Source organism: Cupressus sempervirens, chromosome 4 (assembly GCF_028749045.1).
Source record: "Cupressus sempervirens isolate cs-2001-9-10 chromosome 4, ASM2874904v1, whole genome shotgun sequence".
In the NCBI taxonomy this organism is placed as follows: domain Eukaryota; kingdom Viridiplantae; phylum Streptophyta; class Pinopsida; order Cupressales; family Cupressaceae; genus Cupressus; species Cupressus sempervirens.
The window spans coordinates 753,282,311-753,307,533 of NC_143121.1; the positions used below are offsets into that span (position 1 = coordinate 753,282,311).

At 36.6% G+C, this 25,223-nt stretch overlaps 1 protein-coding gene across 1 annotated transcript in view; it reads left to right on the forward strand.

Moving 5' to 3' along the window:
- Positions 1–25,223, forward strand: part of LOC149563561 (protein SUPPRESSOR OF K(+) TRANSPORT GROWTH DEFECT 1) — a 62,513-nt gene that overhangs the window by 25,001 nt on the left and 12,289 nt on the right. The window contains exon 2 of the mRNA XM_089826772.1: positions 4,405–4,510. Within this exon, the coding sequence (XP_089682898.1) occupies positions 4,405–4,510 (106 nt within the window). The remainder of the gene's footprint in view (positions 1–4,404; positions 4,511–25,223) is intronic.

Here is a 25,223-nt window from a genome sequence, read left to right on the forward strand (position 1 = left end):
TATGAACATCATACTATCAGGAGATGGTAATGGTGCAATTGGGGAAAAAGTCATCCTTGAGTCAGAAGAGAAGAGATCTCTTTGTGTTCTGACATCTCATCTTGAAGAGGGTGAAGAGGGTGATTTATTGTTGGGACTTGATGCCGCCCTAAACTCAGACAATTCTGGTATTCTGATTGTTGACAGCAGCAGTTCAGTTGGGATCATTGACAATTCTGACGAGGATGGTTTTTGGCGGGGTGCACACTTTGGGACAATAAATATCCATGGTACAACTGTGAACATGATAGCGAAGAGGATGGAGGCTTGAATTAAGCTTGAGATCTTTGGTTAGAGACATCGCTTGGAGCAGAATTTGATGAAGGAAGGAAGGAAGGAAAGAAGGCGTTTTTGAGGCTATTGAGGACACTTTGGAAAGGCATGACTGTCTTTCTTATTTTTTTCTTGGCAACAACAGTTCCTCACTTTTGCATAATTATGAGATAGCAGCCATTTCATATGAGTATGATGGTATTGAGGAGTTTCCCAATATGGACACTTATATTTTATGAGAGGAATGTAATGAAGCTTCAAGCCATAAAAGTTCTAATTTTGCATGTCATACCTTGGAGTATGTAGAGAAGTCACAAGGAACGTGACAGATGGCTACAAAGAGATAGGAAGGCAAGTGGCTGACTGCCCAAGCAAGATAGTACTTCCAAGAAGAACATTCAGATTAGTGTGAACTAGAGAAGAGGATGATTCAGAAGATTTTATTAGGATAATTACTTTTCATCATGAAATTCATGAGTTTTCTCTATTAGAGGGTCCATTGAAGGCTCAAATCATAGAGGAAGAGGGGATAGTTGACCACACACATGGTGGATCAGTCAGTAGTATTATATCTGCATATGTAGAGGGAAGCATAAGTATTTTGGTTGGATTCGCGATCATTCATGGGAAGCTTGAGGAGTTATCTTTAGAGGCTTGCAATGTCAAACTTACTATTTTTGGGGCCAGCCTATGAAGGAGTGTACATGGCTGGGTCATTGGCGATTGTTAAAGTGTAGGACTGCCTTGCTTCCAAGACTTGTGACACGTCATGGACACACTTGCACCTGATTGGTATGCACATGGAGAAGTGGAGAGTCCGGAGACACAGCTGGTCTATGAACCAAGGTATGGAGAAGTTGCCTCGAAGATACTTGGTTTTGAGTTGCAAGTGTATGTATTTCAGCTGGGTTGGATTTATCGTATGTAGTCAAGGACAGAATATTTCCTACACAAACTCATGGGATACTACTACATACATTGTTGAGTAAAGATGGTTCCACATTGCTGAACAGGGATTTTCTTGGGAGCACTTGAGGACAGCAGCTGTTTGGGTGTTATGGAGAAACATGAATCATCTCTTTATCTTTGGAGGTTGGCATAGTGATGAGACACTATCATCATGATAAGTTTGATTTCCAGATTTATGGGAGCTGTTCTAGTTTACACCAGCAGGCTAGGATGGGCTGATATGTGTTCTCATGTGCCTACGATGGGTGTTCTGCACTTCAACATTAGATCACTCGGATGGAGAGTTGTTTGTTGTTGTAGTTCTTTGAGATACTTCTATCTCCTTATATCTTATGGATGTGGCAGCGTGATGATTTAGGATCCATTGATTACCTTGATTGATAAACACCTCACCATAACAAAGTTGTAGGCTTCAGCACTACTGGTTGCATCAAAGTGGAACTGTGGAGAGATACAACCTTATCCATAAGGTTATTTTGGGATCCTGAGGATTGCAATATCCCCAATTTTTAAGGTGACAATTAATTAAATTAATTTTTATTATGTTATCAAATAATGCATAAAATATTCAAGTGATGACTTAATATTAATTAATTTATGTAAGTATAATAAAATATTATAATATATTTCAGCTCTATTGGTTGCATCAAATTGGAGCTTCAGAGATCCTGGCGGTTCAATAGAGAATTGCTTGAGTACAAGCAATGTTTGGACTAGGATTGTAATTCCTCTTGCATTTTGATAATTTTTTAATAAAAATTCATGGGGTCTTTGTTTTTGAAATTTGAGGGATTTTGTACTTTTTTGTCTACAAAATCGTAGATATTTTTGTGGTTTTCTTCTGTCTATGGAAAGGACACCAAAGTTTTGAAGCCAAGGGTTAAATCATCCTAGGTTTTCTGCATGTTTAGGGGCCGTTTCAGACTTGAGTGTTTACTTCTGCAACTCATGTTTTTGATTTGTTTGTGCTTTTTGTCTATTTCACATCCTTCTGTTTCTGGTTTGTGCATTTTCTTGGTTTGCAGCTTGACTTTTTGCATCTTTCTCCTTGCGTGTTTCTTCCCTGCGAAAGAGGTTTGTTGGGTGTTGTTCTTGATCAACCAAAGAAAGAGAGTTGCATTTTTTCTTCTGAAAAACACAAAGTGTGTGCCTGTGTTTTGTGGTGGCTTATCCTGTGATCTGCGTTGGATTTTGCGACATATTTTTGGCATTTTAGTGCCATATTTTGGCCCACATTTTTTGGTTTTTTGTGCGAAGCTTCATTTTTAAAGATGTTTCTGTCCATTTTTTAGAATCCTTAACATTTTTACTTGTCATGACCTCTTTGTTTGTGGGTCTTTGTTTCCATGTCTTGATTTTGCAGTCCTTTTTGGCTTGGTTGAGTCAAAGATGCAAGAAGTGATCTTCAAGACCATGTATCGGGCACATCCTCATGGTATCCAATTTCTTTGCCAAGGAGGTTGGTGTTATTGGACAGTTTGGTCATATATTTTTGTGGGCGAGTTTATAATTTTTTCCCTTACAAAAACTATTCTAGGCTTATAATTTTGCCCCTTAAAAAAATTATTCTAGGTTTATAATTTGTCCCTTCAAAATTATTTCTGGATTTTAATAATTTTCTCTTCAAAATATTCTGGTGGGTTTTAATAATTATTTCCTTAAAACATATTCTGGGTTTTATATTTTAAACTATGTTATTTTGGAGTTTTATTCTGGGTTTTACTGTTTTTCTCAAAAACTATGCAAATACATGTCACGGATTTTGTGCCGGCGACTCGTTGATGTTTCGGATGTCTAGGTTTTGATAGAGTCTTCTCCTCAAAAATCATATCTGGTTTTGATTGATTTTTCTCCTTGAAATTTATGTTTGGTTTTTTTGATTTTTTCCTCAAAAATAATTTCTAGTTTTTTTTTCCCTAACAAGTCTCGACAGCTGTTGTTGGTTGCGGAGTTTTTTGATTTTTTTCCAAAAAAACATGACCTGTGTTGCTTGTCTCAGGTTTTTTTATTTAATTTTTTTCGGAAAAAATCATTGTTGGGTTTGGGTAGTCTTTCCACAAAAATTGTGGTTCTTGCGGCTGTTTTATATTGTGTCTAGAGTTGCTAGGGCAATGGTTTGCATAAGGGTTTGGCAATTTTCTCCGCAAATTTGTGGTTTCAGTTTGAGAAGTTGGTCTTCTTGTCTCTAGCTAAAGGGAGTGATACTTTTGTTTCCCAACATCAGGTTGGAAAGTTTGTGGTTATCTTGGTCATCTCAAGGAATTCTGTGGATTCAGGTGTCTTTCAGCAGTAGACTCATTTTGTAGAGCATTCTCTATGCATTTGTGACCAAGAGACCTGCAAATTGTCGTTAAGGAATGGTATTAAAATATTGTAATGTTTCCGTAATGATCATTTTGGTTGTTTAGAAAATGTCATTTTAAATTCTCACTTCATGATTGTTTCATTTAGAAACATTGTTTTTGTAAGTCTATTTAAGTTGCAAGTCTACTTAAGGAGCTTTCGTCTCCCTTGTTTAATATAACATTGATTTACCATAACAGTGAGAATGATCCAAAAAATATTAACCGGAAAGAAATAGAAAGAAAAACAATTGATTTGTTAGATTTTTAAAAGAGAAATTATTTTTTGTTGAAAATAAGGAAGACTGGGATATAAACTAAATTGCACATGACTGGAGGAGATGTGATTAAAAGGATATGCAGGATGGCATATGAGCAGAATTTTTTAACAAAGCTTCTCATTTGGAATTGTCTGCCGTCGTGGTTGTCGAGGAAACCAAATAAACTGATGTTGGGAGCCTCTTTCTTATTTTATTCGGTGACCAATTGTGTCACCACCATATATTTCATTTTTAGTGTTCTTTCAATATTTAAAAGTTGATTACTGAATATTCAAGTTTCTTAAATTTTTGTGTGTTACTTAAATATTTAATGATCATTGTGTGGCCTGGTAATAAAAATGGCATGTAATGTTACAGGCATCATCTGTTGTGTTGTGTCTCCCATTGCTATATTTTGATGTTTAGGGTTTCCTATTACTCCAAAGCATTCCCTTTTCAGCCTTTTATTTTTGAGAGCTCATTCATGTTAAATATCAGTTGCACATTTTATGTCAATATAGGTAAGCGGAAGCCCTGGAGAGCTTTTCTTTTATATGGTCCTCCTGGTACAGGAAAATCATACTTGGCAAAGGCTGTTGCTACAGAAGCAGATTCAACATTTTTCAGGTACCAGTCTTGATTTCAATAAGCATAGTTTTGTAATTCAAATTTAAAATGACATTTATTTGAGAAATTAAAATTGAAGAGTTCAATTATATTTATTTTGCTACAAATTCAAAACTATAATTATAGTTTAATTTGTCCTGAGTCTACATGGCAAATGGTAAAACCGTAAAAGCATATATAGTGTGTTAATGCTAAAAAAGTTGGTATCTGCATCCAGCCTTGGAACTGTTGGATGAACGATACATGGTCATGTCTAAAATTGTTCATAGTCATTTCAGGTGATAGGATTGGCAATTGATTGTTCTTTTATTCTTTGCATGATTCTGCCTGCTCTCCCCTTCTCTTCTTATATCTTTTGAGAAAGGTTCAGTCTGCATATCTGTACTATCCTGCACTTTCTCATCCTGATGATGGATCATGTAGTATGATCCGAAACATTGATGGTAAAAAAATACACACAATCAAATTCAGAAAACATTTTATATTTTACAAATGGATTGTGGAAATCTGATAATGTTAATAGTTAAAATATGTTCTAGAGTTTGACACATATAGGTCAAAGGAGCATCTGAGAGTCGAGACTACTGATACAAGTTCTTACGTTCTAAAGAGCAATAAAATACTTTTTAACTTGTGAAGAGGGAAATCTTAATTTTTGATAGAAACCAAACAGTGGAAGACCAGAAGTGGTCTGGTTTGGAAAATTTTGAAAAACGAGATGATTTTTGTTGGAAGTTACACACTGGATCTATGGCTCTGTTGCTTGTATTTTGATTGAAACACAGCTTTTCAGTTGTCAGTGAAACATGGGGACTCACACCCCCTCCCAAACCTTGAAGTACCTATCCTTGAGATGTCCCCGCACTGGAAACTTGGAGTACTTGAGTACCCCCACCTCCGCCATTCTGCAACCATGGCACTGCTGGAATGGGCACCTGAATTTCTATTTTTAAATGCTACTCTTGGGTATGGACTATGTTGCTATGTTGAATGTTCAATGGTTCTAGTTTGTGTTGCAATTTTGCTATGTTTGGTGTTTTATACTATAACATCATTAAATCATTTCATAACTAGTATTTCAAGGTCTATTTGTATAGTATATAACACTCCTCCCTGCCCCATTGTCCCCTTGCCACTATCCCCCCGGCGTACTGAAATTGAGGCCTATTGTCCCTCCATAATACATATACACAAGCCTTCCGACCTTCATTAATGCAAGTTTTATTTTCGTTTAATTTTTTTTGAAACTTAATTATTTATAAATTTAGATATTTTTACTTCATATTTAATATTTAATATTTAATTTTTACTTCATATTTAATATTTAATATTTAATTTTTACTTTATTTATCTTTTTATATTTAAATGACATTATTGTTAAATTTATTTATAGGTCATGGTTGGTATATTTTTTTGTATATTGTAAATTGTTAAAAAGTTAAATCAACTCATAATTATTTATGTAGTAGTTATGTGTGGTGCTTTTGAAATAATATTAATATCCTCTAATAATTTGTAAATTGTGTTAAACATGTGTGTTTATTTACATAGTAACACAGGGATGCATCTCCCCCTTTTTGCCCCACGTCCTAGAGACTTCAATGCACCGGGGATTTGGGGACTCCGTTCCCCCATCCCCAGCGGCACCACCAATTTCCGCCACCTCCACCAAGGATGGGGGGCATTCCAATGTTGACTATTTGCAGATTCATCTATTTATGTTTAATGTTCAATGTTCCAATTCAATGCAATGTTCAAGTATTTACTCTTTAACATCTTTATATCTTATATTGCAATACATATTTTCATAACTAGCATTTTAAGTACCATATGCACATATATATATACCCCGTCTCCCGTCCATTGCCGCCGTCCCCCACCGTCCCCAAATTAAGGCTCCTCTGTCCCCCCATTACGGAAACTTGTCCCCCCGTTCTGCCATACCCCCGTCCCCCAGCGTGGTGTAACTATGTTTATTTATGAATGCCTTATCCAACCATATCCATAGTAGGGGTGTTAAAATATGTTCATATCTGTATCCAATACCATATTTATATGTGTCCATGCAATTTTGCATATTTTCTATTTTAATGAGCAAAAAAAGCAAATATTGAAATATTGTAAATATAATGGCAGAAGGAAAAGTTAAAAGAGAGTAGAAAATAGAAAAAGAAAAAGAAAAAGGAGTGGCTGCCTCAATAAAGACGAGTCCAAAATTTTCTCCCTCAAATTAAATAGGAATCTGAATTTTGAGGTAAACAATCAAAGAAAAAAGAAGTTAAAGGTGTTGGCTGCCCTAGGGCTACCAGCCACTGTCCTTAGACCTATGGGCCTTATTATATCAGCAGTGGGCGGTAAGAAAATAATTCAGAATATTCTCTATTGAGCCTTCATTTGAACAGCTTGTTCACACGGTCCTAGGATGGAGAGTTTGAAGATTGTTTGAGCTAAAAGGACAGACACTCCTGGATATCTCATATTTAGATTTGGGATGAAAATTCTCAGCGTGGTTGCATTTAGGGAACTGCACAGAACTTTAAGCATTCAGCGTAGTTCCAGTTTCATAGTTTCAATTAGTTCAGTTTAGAGGTTTCAGTATTGTCAAAGTTAACTAATCAAGCTTAAGCACTTACATAGTCCAATTGTAGCAGTGCTAGTTAGCAGATTTCCGTAACTCTGTAACAATAGTTTAACTTATAGTCAACTTCAGAGCTTTCCAGATCAACATTGCAGTGCTAGTTAGCAGATTTCTGTAACTCTGTAACAATAGTTTAACTTATAGTCAACTTCAGAGCTTTCCAGATCAACATTGCAGCGCTATTTCAATATCAGGAGTCAGTTCTTTGTCAGCAGATTTGAGATGGGATTGTCCCATTTGATTGTAAGAATTAATTAATGTGCAAATTCACTTTGCTTGTAAACTCACTACAAAGTTTCCATGTTTTGAGAGATTTTTCTAAAAAGGTTCTGTTTCAGAATTCATTGTGTTGTTTTCTGGAGTTTTAAGGATTTTTATATTCAGTTGCAAGTAAAGTATCCATAAATTATTTTAGTATGCTGAGTAGTCATGACAATGATATCAGAACATATAGTGTTGTCATATTTGCAGAGCATTTACTACTGTCGCTAATTCTAGTTAATGAGGGGCATAATTCTGCTCATATGACTTTAGATTTCCCGACTCCATAGGCTATCAGTTTCTATGACTGGGAATATCTAAATATGTTTATTAATACTAATGAACTGTTTTGCACAGTAGTGCTTGCTTTCCAGTCATTCCTGATCTGAACACAAGTTCTCATTATTTGGACATTTAAAAAATGAGACAGTTATTTCCCGTGATAGGAAAATGGAAGAAATTCACATATTGATTTGATCACAGTAAACACGGAATCTTTTTACATCAACCAAATCAATAGTCTTTCTTACTGGAAACATCACCAATGGTTTAGATTACTTTTCAGAGGTCAAACTTTCATTTTATCCCTATCCGTCTCCCTTTCATACTTCTTTTATTGGAACCATGCATGCAATTCTCACTGTAGGCCTGAGCATGGCAGTAAGCACCAAATTGGGAGACCACAACTGAATGACATCAACTCTATGGGAGATTTGAAAAAGCCCAAGCAGTTGAAAGGATATGTATCCTTGTTTTTATTCTCATACTATAATACAATGTGCAAGAGTAATCTGCATTGGTTGCTGGAAAGTACAATTGTTCGAAAACAACTTTTGATGTACCTTTAAACAGGAAAGTAAGCACGATTACAATCACTAGGAGGCAACTATATATTTCAGACCATTAGAAATTGGGTTTGTCTAATTTGTAGATTATAACACCAACAATGGAAAAAGGGAATGTTAATGAGGGCTTTTCTCATTGTTCTATGTAATACCTGGCAATGACCGTTAGTGTTTTCACTATTAACACTTGTATTTGTGGACTTTTTTAGGAGCAAACGCAAATATGTCTATTTTCAAACTAAATAGCATTCAGAAAAAGGCAAATCCCATTTTCTAATGTTTGAAAGCAGTAGCTTTATGGCTTGTAATTACAATATGAATCACATTTCAGAAAAAGGCAAAGAATGCTAGTGTCAGAGTTTGCTCCGCCAGTGTTGGGCAATGAGAATACATGTAAATTAACAAATAGGGAAATTGCTTGAAGTGGCTCCATTATCATATAATTGATAAGTCTATAGAGATAAGGAAAGAGTGATACTAGTTTCATTCTAGCAAATAATGGTTGTATGAGAAAGGTCGTGACTTGCAAATAAATAATACAGCCAAAGAGGATGTAATGTTTAATGGAGAAGAAACATGGTAGGAAATCAAAATTAGATTATTTTCAAAATTATTTTAAAGTGAAAATTCTCAATGTGATAGCAAAATTCATTATTTTAATAATATAAGTTACAAATATAAATGCAATAAGTCATAACTATTTTAGAAATGGGAATTGATCTAGAAAGGGACACCAATACAAATTGTGAAAACATTTCAGTTTAATGAAATGAAAGCAAAATGCATTGTCTCATTGTGCATACTGTGTGCCCAATTATATGATGCAACTACTGGCCAGAAGCGTCTACGAAGTGCAAAAGCAGTGCACATGATACCGCAAGATGACAGATTGTTAATGGAGAACTTGAGAACCTAACCTAGTGTTCACCAAGTTTTGCCAAGGAGTCCAAAATTCGGCAGACTTCAATTTATAACATAAAAATTCATTGAAATTAGCCTCATATCCAAGTGGGTCTAGGGCATAGTTTTATCTTAAATAAAATTTATTGAGAAAACATTTTTTCCCACTCTTTGAAATAAAGTCTGGTTCAGGTTTTTCCCGTTTAGGAAAGCCCAGGGGTAGACAGACAAATCCTCTGGTAGGGATTTGAGGGATTGATATGAGAGTACCATACAATGAATCTTTGTGGCCATCATTTTTCATGGTTAGGTGAGAATGTCTGTGTGTCTCTGTGTGTTTGTATGTAAGCGTGTATGTGTGCACATCTCTGCTTGTACATGTGTATGTGTGTGTGTTTATGTGTGTGTGTTTGGAATAGTGTATGTAAGTGTGTCTGTGTCCTTGTGCATGTGTACATGCATGTTTGTTTGTGTGTGTATGTCTCTGTATGTATGTCTGTGTGTGTGTACATCTCTGCTTGTGCATGAATACACATTTGTGTGTAATAGTGTATGTATGTATTTGTGTGTGTGTGTCTGTGTATGTGTACATGCATGTCTGTATGTGTGTGTATGTCTCTGTATGTATGCCTATGTATGTGTGTGTATGTATCTGTCTCTATTTAACATATTTTTCAAATATATAAATGTCAAAGTGGCATACTTATATATTTATTATTTATAAATAAAATATATAAATGTTAAAGTGGCATACTTATATATTTATTATTTATTAGTGTAACACGGGGACTCACACCCCCCTCCCAAACCTCAAAGTACCCGTCCTTGACACATCCCTGCACCGGGTGCTTGAGTACCCAAGTACCCCCACCTCCGCCATTATGCAACCATGCCGCTGCTGGGATGGGTACCTAAATTTCTATTTGAATTTTGATTTTTGAATGTTACCATTAGGTATGTAATATCTTACTATGTTGAATGTTCAGGAGTTCTAGCTCATTTTCCAATTTTGCTATGTTCAATTATTTTAATATACTATGTTCTACTGAAACATCATTTCATAAAGAGCATTTCAAGTTCTATGTGTGTACTATACAACACCCCTCCCTTCCCCATCCTCCCCTTGCCGCCGTCCCCCTGCCTTCCCCAAGCCGTTTCGAAAATGAGGCCCATTTTCTCCACGTCCCGGAAAGGCGTCCCGACGTACCCCAGTACTGGGGTAACACTGTTATTTATATATAAAATATATTTAGACTAAAATTTTTAACTTTTTTATAACGTTTTTGAATTGATTATAATGTATTCAATTTTTTTTGATCGGTAATTTAGAATTTTATTAATATCAAAAGAGTATTACAATGCCACTGCAAATTGGCAGATTTGGAACTAACATTCCCCAACCACTGGAGTGAAAACAACATTTCAAAAATACATTCGATGAACACATACCAGATGCAACATACATACAAAGACCATCCAGAGGACAAACAACCAACCATTCAAACACCCATTAGCCCATACTACCCCCACTACATTATTAGCCGAACCACCCAGCTGCCTCCTCCCTGGAGAAATTGGGAAAAGAACCACCATTCTCACCACTACCAAAGCCCTCAGCACAACTGCCACCAGCCTGAATGCCACATCCACAGACAGCTCTTTTCAGAGGGATCTGACGCGGAGGAGCTGGGACCCCGTTGTTTCCTTGTTTAGTTGCCAGAGACCGTGACCCTTATGTAGCCTCACCTCCAACTCTGCTTATCCACCAGTCCACTTGGGCTGTAAGCAAGCCTGAGAAACCTGCAAAACCTTGTCCTTGGAGGAACCCACCAGCAGAGCCAAGGCCAGAAACAAAGAGGAAATATCCAGTTTGGTCCTGGGTCTCACATATTCATTTAGAAACTCCTCCCTAAACAACAGACACACAACATCCCAAAACTCCACATGGTTGAACTTGAAGACATTCTTCATTTGGTGCACTGAGATCATACCTCTGAAACTAGTTAATTGGCCTAGTGATTTCCAAGGAAAAGTTAGCCTCCATGGATACACCTGTGCGAGCCAAACACCAATAGGCAAAAGGGCACAAATGAAGCATATCTCACAACGTTTCCCCATTCCGTTTTAAGTACTGATAATCCTCTGGAAAGGACTCCCCATCACCTGTCATGATGACAGAAGTGGCACTGAAGTAGATACAGGCCAGAGCAAAACCAGCCCAAACTTGAGCACACACTGTCACGACTTGACCGTGTGTACCAACTACCAATCTAAAACATCACATCTATCCTACTCGTGCCTCCAACTTCATAACTCCGCCAACTTTCACTTCAAATGACTATAGATGAAATTATATCATTTCCTGCTGTAGGCCTGTTCTCACTGCCCAAAAACAGAAAATCGTCAAACAATTCGAATTTTTCCTCCAGTGAACCCATCATGTTAACATTTGATAGTTTATCTACCAAAGAATTTGCCTCCCCAAGGACATGGTTTACTCGAAAATCAACAAATTCTCCCAACAAATTATGAATCCTCCTAATATGTTTGTTGAGATACCAAGTATCCATTTCCCCTTTGACAATGCTGTTCACAACGAGTTGCGAATCTCCTTTGAGGTGAAGTCTTTGCACTCCCAACTTTTTGGCTATCAAAATTGGCCCTATCGCTGCCAGGCATTCTGCATCATTGTTTGGCCCATTTGCCACCCTTTTAGCTCCAACAGCTAAAATGCTCCCTTGATTGTCATGTACTACGAACCCAGTCCCTTTGGTCCTGGATGGGCCTTTGGACATGTCATCGAAGTTACTCTTAATCCAGCCTACCTCTGGAGGTGACGAAACTAGCCTACCACCATCCAACTGCTGAGGTTTAACCCTCAAAGGCCCATTAACAGGCACAATGTATTCAAATTTAATATAATTCTTGTTATCAAATTTTAATCACAAATTTTTGCCTTGCAAAGTTCATCCGAATTTTATTGGAGTCGAACATGAGCTCAAACTTGGATCTTGTGACATGGGTGAGAACTGTGCAGCATGGAAAAATATACCAAATTTATATTACTGCAGGATTGGATCATTGCAATAGATATAACTAGTGGAGATGGTGAGGCAACCATTGAAAGCCATTGCTCTAAGATCATTATGTGACATTTGGTAAGAAAATCTCATGCAGAAACCTAAGTGAAGAAAAAAATAGAACTTCTAAAGAAAAGCTGGTATTTAATGGGATATGCTAAACTAATATTATCAACTTTTAAGGTCAAAATTTGAGTTAAATCATCCAATGCTGCATTTTCAAGTGTGGATTATTTTTCTGGCGTTTTGGCTCTGCAATTGATTTCCCAACTTTCAGTAAAAATATGCAGCTGAGTCTGCACGTAGAATATAGATCTAGCTGGAACAGAAAAAACAAGCATAAAAAGACGGATAAAAAACAGATCTGCTGAGAATGAAAATTCTATTTATCATTTACAAAGATTGCATGATTTATACAATGAATAAACTACCATAAGAGCTGAATCCACAATGGAAATGAAGGAAATCTCAAAGGAGGCGTAAAGAGTTAAATGACAGTCCTCTTTAGTTAGCTTAGAATTAAATCAGCATGCATCTGCAGTTTTCTGTAAATCACGGGTAAAACAGAAGGTAAACCATATTCCATGTTGGCGGTAACAGTTTCACATGCTTGTTAGATCTCTTGTTATCATGAAAGATGCTTTGTTATAATAGTGTTGGTAAAAGCAAGTTGATGAGCAAGTCGCATTATTGCTGGAAAACGGTAATGGTGGTGTTCATTTAAATCTGCAATGGGTCACATTTTCTCCACAAAAGAAATTGTGAAGTACTGAGAACTTGTTCTATCCGAGGGGCACACTTTAGGAGAATGATCAGAAACCCATGTGCAGATGGAGGATATCATTGACTATGTAGGGTGGGGTGTAAGGACTCTATACTATAAAAGTAACCAAACACTAAAAGTAAAACTAATTGCCTAAAGCATAGTCATTTAGAGACATGGGTTGTGTTAATGTTTGTCATCGGCTTACACCTAATGTCCTCAATATTTAAGAAAATATCCCAAAATTAACAGATCCTCTCAATATTATACCTGTTGTGTACAGACATAACACCTCTTGGAAATTTTTTCATGCATTTTCACAATCTATTCTATAAGGTGGTAGTCTCGAAACCTGTTTATAACTTCAGCTATGGTTGGATCCCAATGATGATTCATCATTATTTCAGAAGTTCACTGAGTGACTAGATGGTATGAGCTTTTTCAAAGGCTATCATGTGCAGTAGAAGTGAACAGATTAGTCCAATATGTCTTGCATATCTTTGATAGGTTCTAAAAGTATTTGCTATCATGAAACCGTGTTAATATCATCATCATAATCATCATTCTTGGTAATAGATGGAAATAGCTTATTGGTGACTAGTGTTTGGAGCAGCTTAAATAAATTTTTTTCGTCACATTGGCTGACTCAGTGCTGTATATGGAATCATTACACCTTAGGATAAGTTTCTAATACTAGAATGGTGTTTGCATTCATGCCATGAACTGAGTAATGCTGTTGATACTATCATTAGAAGCAAAGAACTCAAAGATGGTATAATGTTGCATATTTTCTGAAGCGATTGATAAAGTGTTGGAATTACAATAGGAAAGGTAAACTCTGAGGGGGGGGGGGGGGGGGTGTGAATCTGTGCTTCAAACTTATACTCACAAAAACATTCACCATACATCCATCTCACAATTCAACAAGTAAACTGAAATACCATATAAAGCATATACATCTAAAGCATGTAAACAAGTAAGTATTCACACATGTATGATACAAGATATGATTACTTAGAAACCCTCCAATGAGAAGGTAAAACTGGGGTGGAGATGACACCTACAAATCTTAACTACTATAGTAATAAAGTGTATCCAGTGAAGGTTACAATGTTTGATCATGAAATATGATCTACCTTGTGAAAGGTCTGCCTTGATAAAAACTTACAAAGAGTGTTAGGTCTTACCTTGTTAAAGAATATCAACACCCTGTTAGAAGTGTGCTTGGCTAAAGGACTTTAGCTCACAATTAAGTAAGCACCTTGTTAGAGGATTTCAATACAACCTGTTAGGACTGCTCTGTTAAGATATTTAACTGATTCACCTGTTAGACTATCTCAACAATAATCCTGTGATTAGCAATAATCCAGATCACCTCTATACTAATGTGTACTTGATCCGTTCTGATTAGATGTCTCTCTACTGTCTATTGTTTCTTTTCCTCTGTTCTCTTTTAACTGATTTTGCAAATGATAATCAAATCATAATACCTTGGTCACCATAAATGTATTGTTTGCGCATTCAAACTCTCCCTTTCTCCTCTTCTCTATAGAACATTTAGGGTTTGTCCTCCTTAAGAAGACCTAGGTGACTTAGGATTAGGTATGAATCAACGGCTGTGATTCACCCATATTGTCGCTTAGACCTGTCTTTTTTCTGATTGGATGCATGTAATACATAGGGATTCACACTTAAAATCTATCCTTATCAACAAAAGATTGTAAATCAATCCTTAAGTCGCCTTTAAAACAGTTTACATAGTAGTTTGTGCCAATACAAACAACTATGTCAAAACTATGTTACTCGACATCCGAAGTCCCTGGTGCTTGGCACTAATTGTAACTTCAATGCTGTCACTCGCATCTGAATGACTCGACATGCATTGCTTGCTCGACACCTGGATCACTTGGCGCATACTATCTGCTCGGCATCTGAGTGACTCGGCACTTGAGTGGTTTGACACTCGCTGTTTACTCGGCATGCTCTAACTTTTATGTTATGTTTGACATATATTACTTGTTCGGCATCAACTAAGTAAATGACTTAAGTGTATAGACTCTCACTTGTCAAAACCAATCTATGATTAACAATCACCCCCTTTGACATGAGTGTCAAAAACACTTGGTCATACATTAATGATCTTATCCTTATGAGCATAACATAGAGATATTTGTTCGGCTTCAATACAAAATTTCAAAATTTTGCAATAAATGACTTATCAGTCGTACCTCAAAATTTCATAACTCCCCCTAAGTTGGTTGTTTAGTTCTATATCAAAATCTTTCTCTTGCTGAGTATTGATACCTTGTCTCTGTTTTTGTCTGAGCTGATATTGTTCACTTACTCCCTTACTCTCCTTTGGGTTTTGCTCCCTCTTTGCTCTGCTTGCTTGCTCCCCCATTACTCTTACTCCCCCTTTTTGACACATGTCGATGGGTTATACACTAATAGTGTATTTGTCCAAGAATGATTTATGGACCTCAAGTATGATCTTTAGAGCTGCATCCCAATTATCACAAGCTACCTCCAAAGACTTGAGTTGGATGGCCAGCTCGGCAGCAAGGTGAACTAAGCCGTCCAGTGTAGAAAGATGAAGATCATTCTTCATAAGAGTTTCAGCATAGCCTAGTTCCTTGTGCAATATCTCCATGTATGGAGTCAATGCTGACTGGATGCTGATCAGTTTAGCCTTGAAGTTGGCTTCATCTATTTGTAAAGATGCTGACTGACTCTGGAATTGCAAGAGGCTCCTGAAGTGTTACTTATTTTTAGCTGGAGACTTGGGCAAAATAGTGCCAGATGACTGTATATGGCTCTCCAAACTCACGATGTGATTCCTTATTTCTTGTGTGAAGAGTGTAGGATTACATAATTTGGTGTACAAAGAGAAAATGTTCTCTAGTACCTTCTGATGGAGCCTAAAATTTGTGTCTCCATTTATACAGTCACTGAAAAGTATCAGACATCATTACAAAGATAGGATCAAGACACTGTTCATGGAAGTAGAGTTGATGGTTTTGAAGGATAGAGGACGCCTAAAAAATTAGATGTCTCAATACCTGAATGAAAATTTGCTACTATCTGCTTCAGTATTCTTCTAATATTCTGGAAGTCATCAGCAGTTTTGTTTCCTTCCAACCTTCACCTTCAGTTTTGAAGTCACATCGGGATTGGTTAATTGTCTCAAGATATTGGTTGGATGAAGGGAAATATGTATATATTATGCTGGTTGTTTACAATGAGATTATTAATGGCTATGCAGCGATAAGTCTAAACAAGACTCAAACATCCAAGGCAACACCTTCAATGGAGCAGCAACAGTCATATACTGTAACAATTGGCAATGAATTTTGCACATGCAGATTCTAGTTTTTATGATTCCTGTATATACATTTGTAGCAAAGGAAATAGCAACCATAAATATATGAATTGCCACCTAGAAAGGACTATATCCAGCAACCAATCAATGCAATCTATGCATCCAGTCTTTGCGAATATTCAGTCAAGTACTGGAGGTGACCGAACAATGAAATGGGTGTTTGTAAATTGCTAGTGATAGTTAATAAGATGGATGAACCTTTTGTCCAGTGGTCTTAAGGGAGATTTGATGAGATAGTAGAGAAGACAGTGCCATTACTCAAGCAGCGTGGTTACAATGTAAAGAAAGATATGCAGTTTCTCCCAGTTTCTGGCCATTGTGGAAGCAATTTGAGAGATGTGCCCAAGAAGAACTTGTGCCCTTGGTGCGATGGACCTTGTTTTTTTTTAAGCTTTGGGTGCTGTTGAATTGCCTCATAGAGACCAGAAGAGTCCATTCAGGTTGCCAATAATGGATAAGTTCAAGGACATGGGAATTGCAGTAAAAGTAAAATGTCAATTATGTATACAGTGAAACTCACTGAATATGATGACATATACAGAGCAAACATAATTGACACGAGTTTAGGAGGCAATGATATTATTTGAGAAGTATGGAGCATCACGAAATAGCATTAAGTTACAGTTGTACAGATCAACCAGCATACCAATCAGAGTCTCATAGCTACAGTTGAAGACATTATATACAACATTTAATTCATCTATTCTTATTCACAGTAAGAATATGAATATTTCATTAGATATATTTGTACCATTATACTGCAGTGAAAATATTATCTACAGTAGTGTCACAAATGGGAAATGCAGATGCAGCAGATGAGGACTCATGTGGGCAAATATGAATTGGGACGTGCAAGGTCAGACTTACCAAATGTATGGAGAGTGGTGAAGGTGTTCCATTAAGATGCTCGACAAATACAAGGTGCTTCAAAACAAGATGATTGATCAGGAAAGTGAGGAATATCTACTGAGGAAAGTGAGGAATATCTACTGTGTGGTTGATAAAGCATCCTAATGTTCAGTTACATACAATCATGGCAAGTGAGATAAAGTCTATCTTAAGTGCAATAAGATTGTTTTTTTTTTGGAGAAGCATAAGCAAAACTCGAGAGTCAACGGAGCAGGATATAGAGCTTGCATACCATCTTTATCTTCACAGAGGAATAAACAAACTTGAAGTTTGGGGTTAATTCGAAAAGTGGTGGCTACAAACAAAGAGAGCAATCTGTATGGGGGCAACACATGTGATACGGAAGACTGCTGAGCGGCTTGAAGAATTTATCATTGTGCCCAGGCTTCAACAGATCGTTCAGGATGAAAGATTTATTATTTATAATGGATATCTAACGATTTCTTGTGTTTGATTGCAGGTTTGGGATACAAGCACAATGGAAAGACACCCGAGTTCGAGAGTGTATGCTTGAGAGGAGGGCACGAAATTTTTTCTGACGCTGGTTAAAAGTACATGCTCCCAATCATGACCACGGCGGCTTTAAGATAAAAAATCCATGTTTTCTGAGTATTGCGATCTGAATAAGAAGTTGCTCAACGGAATATAAAAAATTGCGTCCAAAGAAAAATGTCGAGGGAAATCGCATCACATCTTATAAGCCATGGAGAGATATAAAACTGCCCTCTAAAGTTAAAACGTATTAAGTTTTTAAACATTGGTTAGTTTTATTTATGAAGGGTTGCGATGTTTGGTTAGGCAACCGATACCCTTTGAACATCTATAAATATAGATGTAAAAATCAAACAAGGGAAGAAAGACTTATGACAATATTCATTTTTGATACCTGGACCTTTTCTTAGCCTATCTTATGATATAATATATTTTCTCATCAGCAAAGGAGTAACTTGTTGAACCAAGCTTGTGGATGGCGGATTTTTGAGTCAATCTCATTCGGTCCTGATATATTTGCTGTGGATAGATCATCTTTAGGGAGTGTCTCTACTTATAATTTTCAGGCATAATCTGTAAGCACATTTACTTTATTTGCATTAGAGTTTAACTCATTATTAAATTGTGTCCTTTATAAATGTCTTTTATTTATATTTTATAAATATTTTAATATTCGGATAAGTGGACGGGATCATTATTGCATTTTAAAGTTGATAAACATAAATATTGTGAAATAATTGTTTCCGTATTTGTCTAATTTGTCTCAGTAAGAGTTAAAGTGCATTTTAGACTTATTTAAAATTGCATTTAAATAATTGATCCATCGCGTCTGATTATTAAAATTGTTTATAATACAAAATATATTAGATTTTATAAAGTTGTACGCTTCAATCGATAATTTTGACTCTATTGCCCATTTAATTAAGCACTGGTCTTTTGCTCTTAATTCATAATCCACATGCTGGCAAATGTCTTACTTCTTTCCTTTGAGAAATAAATATATTCATCTCTCGTTTTAATTTATATCTATACTTTATTTAAAATGTGATGTCCATCATTTATTCTTGTTCTCAGTGCATAAATTGCAAGTTTAAAGTTTTTTCTATATTTCTTGCCACTTGGAAAACGTTTATTGTGTTCGCATTCTAATTGATCTGTTTTAAGTGTCTTGGATATAAGTGTTTCGTCCAAGATTAGGTATACCCGCCTCGGTTTTGCAGAGCCGGAAGTGTAGGGAACTTGAACTTTGTCGATCAGTTCCGTCAAGTTGGCATTAACCAGTTGGATATCCTAGCATCGAGCAGGCAAGGCTCGTAGGATTCCAATCTGTGCTTTTGGGAACCAACACCTTCTTCACATTCTCTATTTTGGTTGCGAGCTCAAACTGTGTTAGTGCAATAGCACTTGATATCTTCTCATTTACCTTATTTTGAAACTTCCTTTCAGACCATTTAAGTACTTTTACATTTGTATCTAGGTCTGTGTCATTAACCCTTTCCACTATATTGGTTTATTGTTCAATGATGGGCTTGTTTTCCTCTGGAGTTGGCAGACTGAATGCATATAGGAAAATCTCTTTGATGTCAATCAAAGCTTGCTTCTGCTTATGCTCCCTTCTGAGTAGTTCTTGATTTTTCTTCTTTGCTAGGGCCTCTTGTAATATACCCATTTGCTCAATTGTGATTGCCACCAAATCAAATTTAGGCAATACAATCTCTTCATCTAGGCTAACATCACCATATGTAGTTACCTCTTTTGCCTTAGATGAGCTAGGACTCAGCCTTGAAAATTGCAATGATGTAGCATTTGCGCTCGACCTCTAAAGAGCTTGACTAGAAGGATTAGTAGATTTTGGTAATGTTACCAGTGTTTGAATTGCTAATTGCTTCTTTGGCTTGGATGTCAAACTTAACTCTTCAGTCTTGTCCTTCTCTTCCTCTTCAGTTCTAGTTGCATCTTGATCTTGTGCTAGAGGTGCAGGGGTATCTACCTGACCTGTTTGTCCTTGAGTGCCTTCATTCTTTTGTGTCTCTACCTTGTCTTCTCCAACTATTGCATCCTTATCTTTTTCAATTGCTTGTATATTCACTGAGACTGGAGTGTCTTGCATGATGTACTGACAGTGGAACTTTCTATCTCCTTCCTTTGATATACCAATATAGGTAGTGAAGGTTGTACACTTGTGACTTGAGGGGTGACTATAGGTGTGTTTAGTATTTGCACTTCCTCCCCTGCAGTTATTGTATCTGTCATGTGAATTTCATCTACACTCACCAGTACAAGGCTGTCACATAGTTTGGCCTGGAGAGTGGTCTCAACATGTATCCTTTTCATATCATCCTCTGTGAGGGGATTGATGTTCTGAGAAATAGTCTCAGAAACATCCTTAACTTTGACAATTTCAATGTTTGTACTTGTCTCCTATGGAGGGTTGGCATTCAACACTTGTGAATCTTGTACACTCTATTATGTTTGCTGCTCCTTCAGCTGGTGTCTAGGCGTCAATGCTCATATCTGTGCCTCCCTCAACTGTGTTTTGTTCTTTGTCATCTTCTTCATCCTCACCTACCTCAATAGGTTTCTGCTCAGCTTCCCTAGATGTTGACAGTCCATATGTTATTTTCCACATTTGCGTGGACTTCTGTACAACATCCTCTAGTTATTTTGCAATATGCTGAATGCCCTGTATTTTGGCACAAAATTTGCAGCATACTTATTAATGGCTTTATTCATTTCAGCCTTACTAAGCTCTGGCATAATTTGGGCAAGATTTGTCTCCCTAATTTGTTTCTCAGTGTCTAAACAATAATGCCACTTTTGCTCAACTCTATCATACAAGCTTTTAGGTACGGAGTTAGCAAGTTCTAGAGGAATCGTTTTGAATATTGCCATCATGGCATATACTGCCTTTTCAACTTGGTTCTTTTCAATCTTCCCAAGATTGTCAAACTCAATATGAGAGAATCTTGATAAATCAACATTGTTCCTAATATTCTCACATAGATTGTCTAAATCTAAAGAGGGATTATGATTCACCACTTGAAATTGGCTGTTTCCATCCGATTTAGTCTTCTCTTCATCAGTTTTAGCTGGAGCAACATATTTCCTCTTTGGTCTCATCTGAGCTTCAACTATCTTCTCGTTAGGCTTGGCTACTTCTTTAACCTTTTGTGCAGTGACTCTTGTGCTAGCCCTTGTGGTAGGTATTGTAGGCTTGGGCTTAGTAGGTTTAGCAAGCTTCTTGGGTTTGCTTATTGCTTGTGTCTTTGCTTTTCTCTTTTTCTTCTCAGTAGCTGCAAGTGCTTCACTAGCTTCTTCTTCCTCAACACCTTCTACATTTTCCACTTCTTCTTGTTGGTCTTCTCCTTGACCTTGTGTTAATGCTAATGGTGCTTGAGCTTGTGTTTCCTCTTCTTCTTCATCATCTTCCTCTTTTTCTTCTTCATCTTCTCCTTCACCAAATCTTTCTTTCGACTTCTTAACTAGTTTATTCTTCTTCTTGATCACTGAGGTAGTCTTCAATTCTGTTGTAATCTTTGATTTGGCCATGTCATAGTTTCCAAATGCTGTCGTTTCTTTATCCACTTCTTCAGCAAGTAATGTTGTGATTGCTGCAGAGGCCTCATCGACATCTATTTCATATCCTAATGACCTTAGCCATCTCACTTTGGGAATTGCTGCCTGAATATATGTGAAATCAGTGTCAATTAGGAAGCAAACATCATCAAAATGTTTCTCCACTAGTGAGAATGGTGTCTTTAGTCTTTTCTTCATTGATTGTTTGAAATTTTCAAAATAACTTGTCATGACAAATTCAAAGTTATCACCTAGTTGCTCAATAAATTCACCTATTTGAACTGCAATAGGTCTGTTTACTTTCCATGTAACTTTACCAAATGTGGGAAATTTATTTTGTACATAAAAGAAAATACATACTAGAATAAATCCGAATTTACATTGTGCACTTTTGGTTTTCCTTATAGCTTCCAAATTCTCAATCAATTGATGCAACTGCATCTCAGCGAGATCATAAGTATGATCTTTCTTCACTATTTTGTAACCCACATCAACTGCAATGCAAGGTACATTGTTTAATTTGCTGGATTGATAGAACTTGTGTGCTATAATCCTCACTACAAAAGCTATTAGGGGATCTATGATTGTATCAATTGTCACCCCTCGTTTATTCCACACAGCCCCTGTGTTTCTTTCAATTATTTCCTTAGCTTCACTTCTCATTGTCTTGGGCTGATCTTAAGGTTAGATACCCTATGACTCTGCGTACAATCTTCTTGGTGATTTTCACTGGTCCATTCTCTAGCCACACAAAGTTGTCATGAATTCTGCTCAAAACAATTTTTATCCACTCTGTTTTGAATACATTGGGGAAACCTAAGGCACGAGTTAACCCTTCCTTCTCAACAATTTTGAATTCTTCCTTCAATGCTCCATTCCCACATAGTCTTCCATATGTCTCCTTGATTTCCATATTACTTATACTTCCAATTTTGTATGTATAACAGTTTCTAACATCTTGTATCATCAAAACTTGCAGTGGTATCATGGATAGCGCAGTGGAGGGATCCTGTTTGTAATCTATATCTGGGATAGCCCTAAAGGTAGGTTGTTTGATTTCATTGCTTATCAATTGCACATTTAAAATCTCTTTTCCCTCTACAACCTTGGCTACCGAAGAACTAGACACCATTACATGAAAACTAGGGTTTGCAAAATTTAAAATTGTGTAGCTCGACACACAATAAATACCTTGTGAATCTTGTTGGAATGGCATCGAACGACCTTTTAAATCACTTGCAAATGCTCAGATCAGTTTTTCCAGATTGCCTTTATCTCTTCGTGCTCTACTTCAAATTCAAATGATGTCAAATGAGCAGAAATCGATCAAATAGCCCTTAAAACATTGCATTTAATGTGAAGTGCTTACACAATTGTAAGCTCAGCTTCAATTGAATTTTTGGCTCACTTGACATCCATGTGTTTTTCATACGCTCGGCAAACCACTATGAGCTTGGCCTTTACTAACAACTTTGCTAACTCGGCATTCACTAACATTTCACTCGGCAACCATATTGAAAATTTTCATGCTCGGTAGTAACATGAAAATTGACAAAACTTAAAGATTCATTCTTGATTCCTAACAACAATTTGCATCTTTATTCATGCATATGTAATCTTTTCAAAGCTAAATCCTTGGAACTGATGTATAGTTTATCCTTTTAAATATCAGTCCCTCATACCTCTTAATTGCTTAATTTGAGGGGGTGTGATCACTTGACCCATTGGGTGAAGTGATCTCATCTTCACTTGATGTGCTGCAATCTTCCTTTGTCCTCCATGTCTTGTTCATCTCATCTCTACATTTTCAATATCTGCCTTTCCTTTGCCTTTGTTGAACTCACAATTTGGTGCTTTTGACCTTGTTAGACAATTTTTGCTTATGTAACCAGTCTTCAAACAGCTAAAACATGTGGTTTGACTCAACCACCTTTTGTAATCACATCTGAAATGTGTTCTAATACAATTCTTAGGAATATGTCCATACTCTTGACAGTAGTGACAACTATATTTTGTATTATAATTCCAATTATAAGAGTTGCCATTGTTCTTTACCTTTGTTTGCTTGTTTGATGACCCCACACTTGAGTTTGGATTTGCATTCAAAAGTTTTGTGTCCATACTTTTGACAGTTATAACAGTATCCTTCAAATCTTTGAGTGTGCATGGTCTTGGTTTTGCATTCATGTGCTTGATGACCTTGTTTGTTACATTTGTGGTAGTGACCCATGTTCTTCTGCTTAACATTCAGATTCGCAATCTTGCTCCTACAAACATAAGCAGTATGACCTATCTGACCACAATTTTGACAAGTAGGTCTGAAGTTCTTACCTTTGTTACTTGTTTCTTCACCATTTTTGGATGATTCCCCTTCTTTAGTACTAGTGTATCCCAATCCAGAAGTATCCTTGTTAGATTTAGGGGATCTCATCAATTGTTCAAAGTACTTGATGGCTTCACTAGGTATATTGAAACTTTCAGTAAACTCTTTTTCCCTTTTCAGAGCATTGCTCAACTGTTCATTCTGCAATTTTAGCGTTGTGATCCCAATGCCTTTAACATTTATTTCATGACTAGCAATCATGACTTGATTCATTGTTTCCAACTGCATGTGAGTGATCCTATTTATCTTTGATGATTTCTCTTCCAGTCTGCTGGTCAAAATTCATTTGTCATCTTCAACTATGACTTTGTCGTCCATAGCTTTTTTTTTTGTTCGGTCACCTCACATAGCAATATGGCTTGTGACTCTGCTCTCTCTTTAGATTTCTAATCTGTTCAACTAAGGTATTATTCTTTTCCATTAGATCTACAACGGCTGCATCAAATTCATTGGAGTTTCTAATTGCAAATAGTTCAGTAGTGTCCATCTCTTGGTATTGTGTGTCATTCTCTTCAATAGCAATTTCCTTCTCAATGATTTCTTTAGATCATCTCTTGTTTCATTCAACTGATGTACAATGAGTGGTTTTTCAATGTTCTGGTTCTCAATAATCTTTCCCAACTTGTAGGCTTCCATTTTCAAGATCTTTTCTCAAAGTTGCAAAGCTCTACTTTCAGAGAACTGTGCTCTGATACCAATTGTTGGAATTACAATAGGAAAGGTAAATTTTGAGGGGGGGAGGGGGGTGAATCAATTTTTCAAACTTATACTCACAAAAACATTCACCATACATCCATCTCACAATTCAACAAGTAAACTGAAATACCATATAAAACATATACATCTAAAGTATGTAAACAAGTAAGCATTCACAGATGTATGATACAAGATATGATTATCGAGAATCCCTCCAATGAGAAGGTAAAACTGGGGTGGGGATGACACCCACAAATTTTCACTACTGCAGTAATAAAGTTTATCCAATGAAGGTTACAATGTTTGATAGTGAAACATGAACTACCCTGTGAAAGGTCTACCTTGTTAAAAGCTTACAAAGACTGTTAGGTCTTACCTTGTTAAAGGATTTTAACACCCAATTAGAAGTGTGCTTGATTAAAGAACTTTAACTCACAATTAAGTAAGCACCTTGTTAGAGGATTTCAATACAACCTGTTAGGACTACTCTGTTAAGAGATTTAACTGATTCACTTGTTAGAATGTCTTAGCAATGATCCTGCGATTAACTCTCTGTTACTTGATGTCAAATCACCTCTATACCAATGTGTACTTGATCCTTTTTGATCAGATGTCTATTTGCTGTCCATTGTTTCCTTTCCTTTGTTCTCTTTTAACTGATTCTACAAATGATGCTCAAATCATAATACCTTGGTCACCATGAATGTCCTATTTGCGCATGCAAACTCTCCCTCTCTCCTCTTCTCTATTGAACATTTAGGGTTTGTCCTCCTTAAGAAGACCTAGGTGAC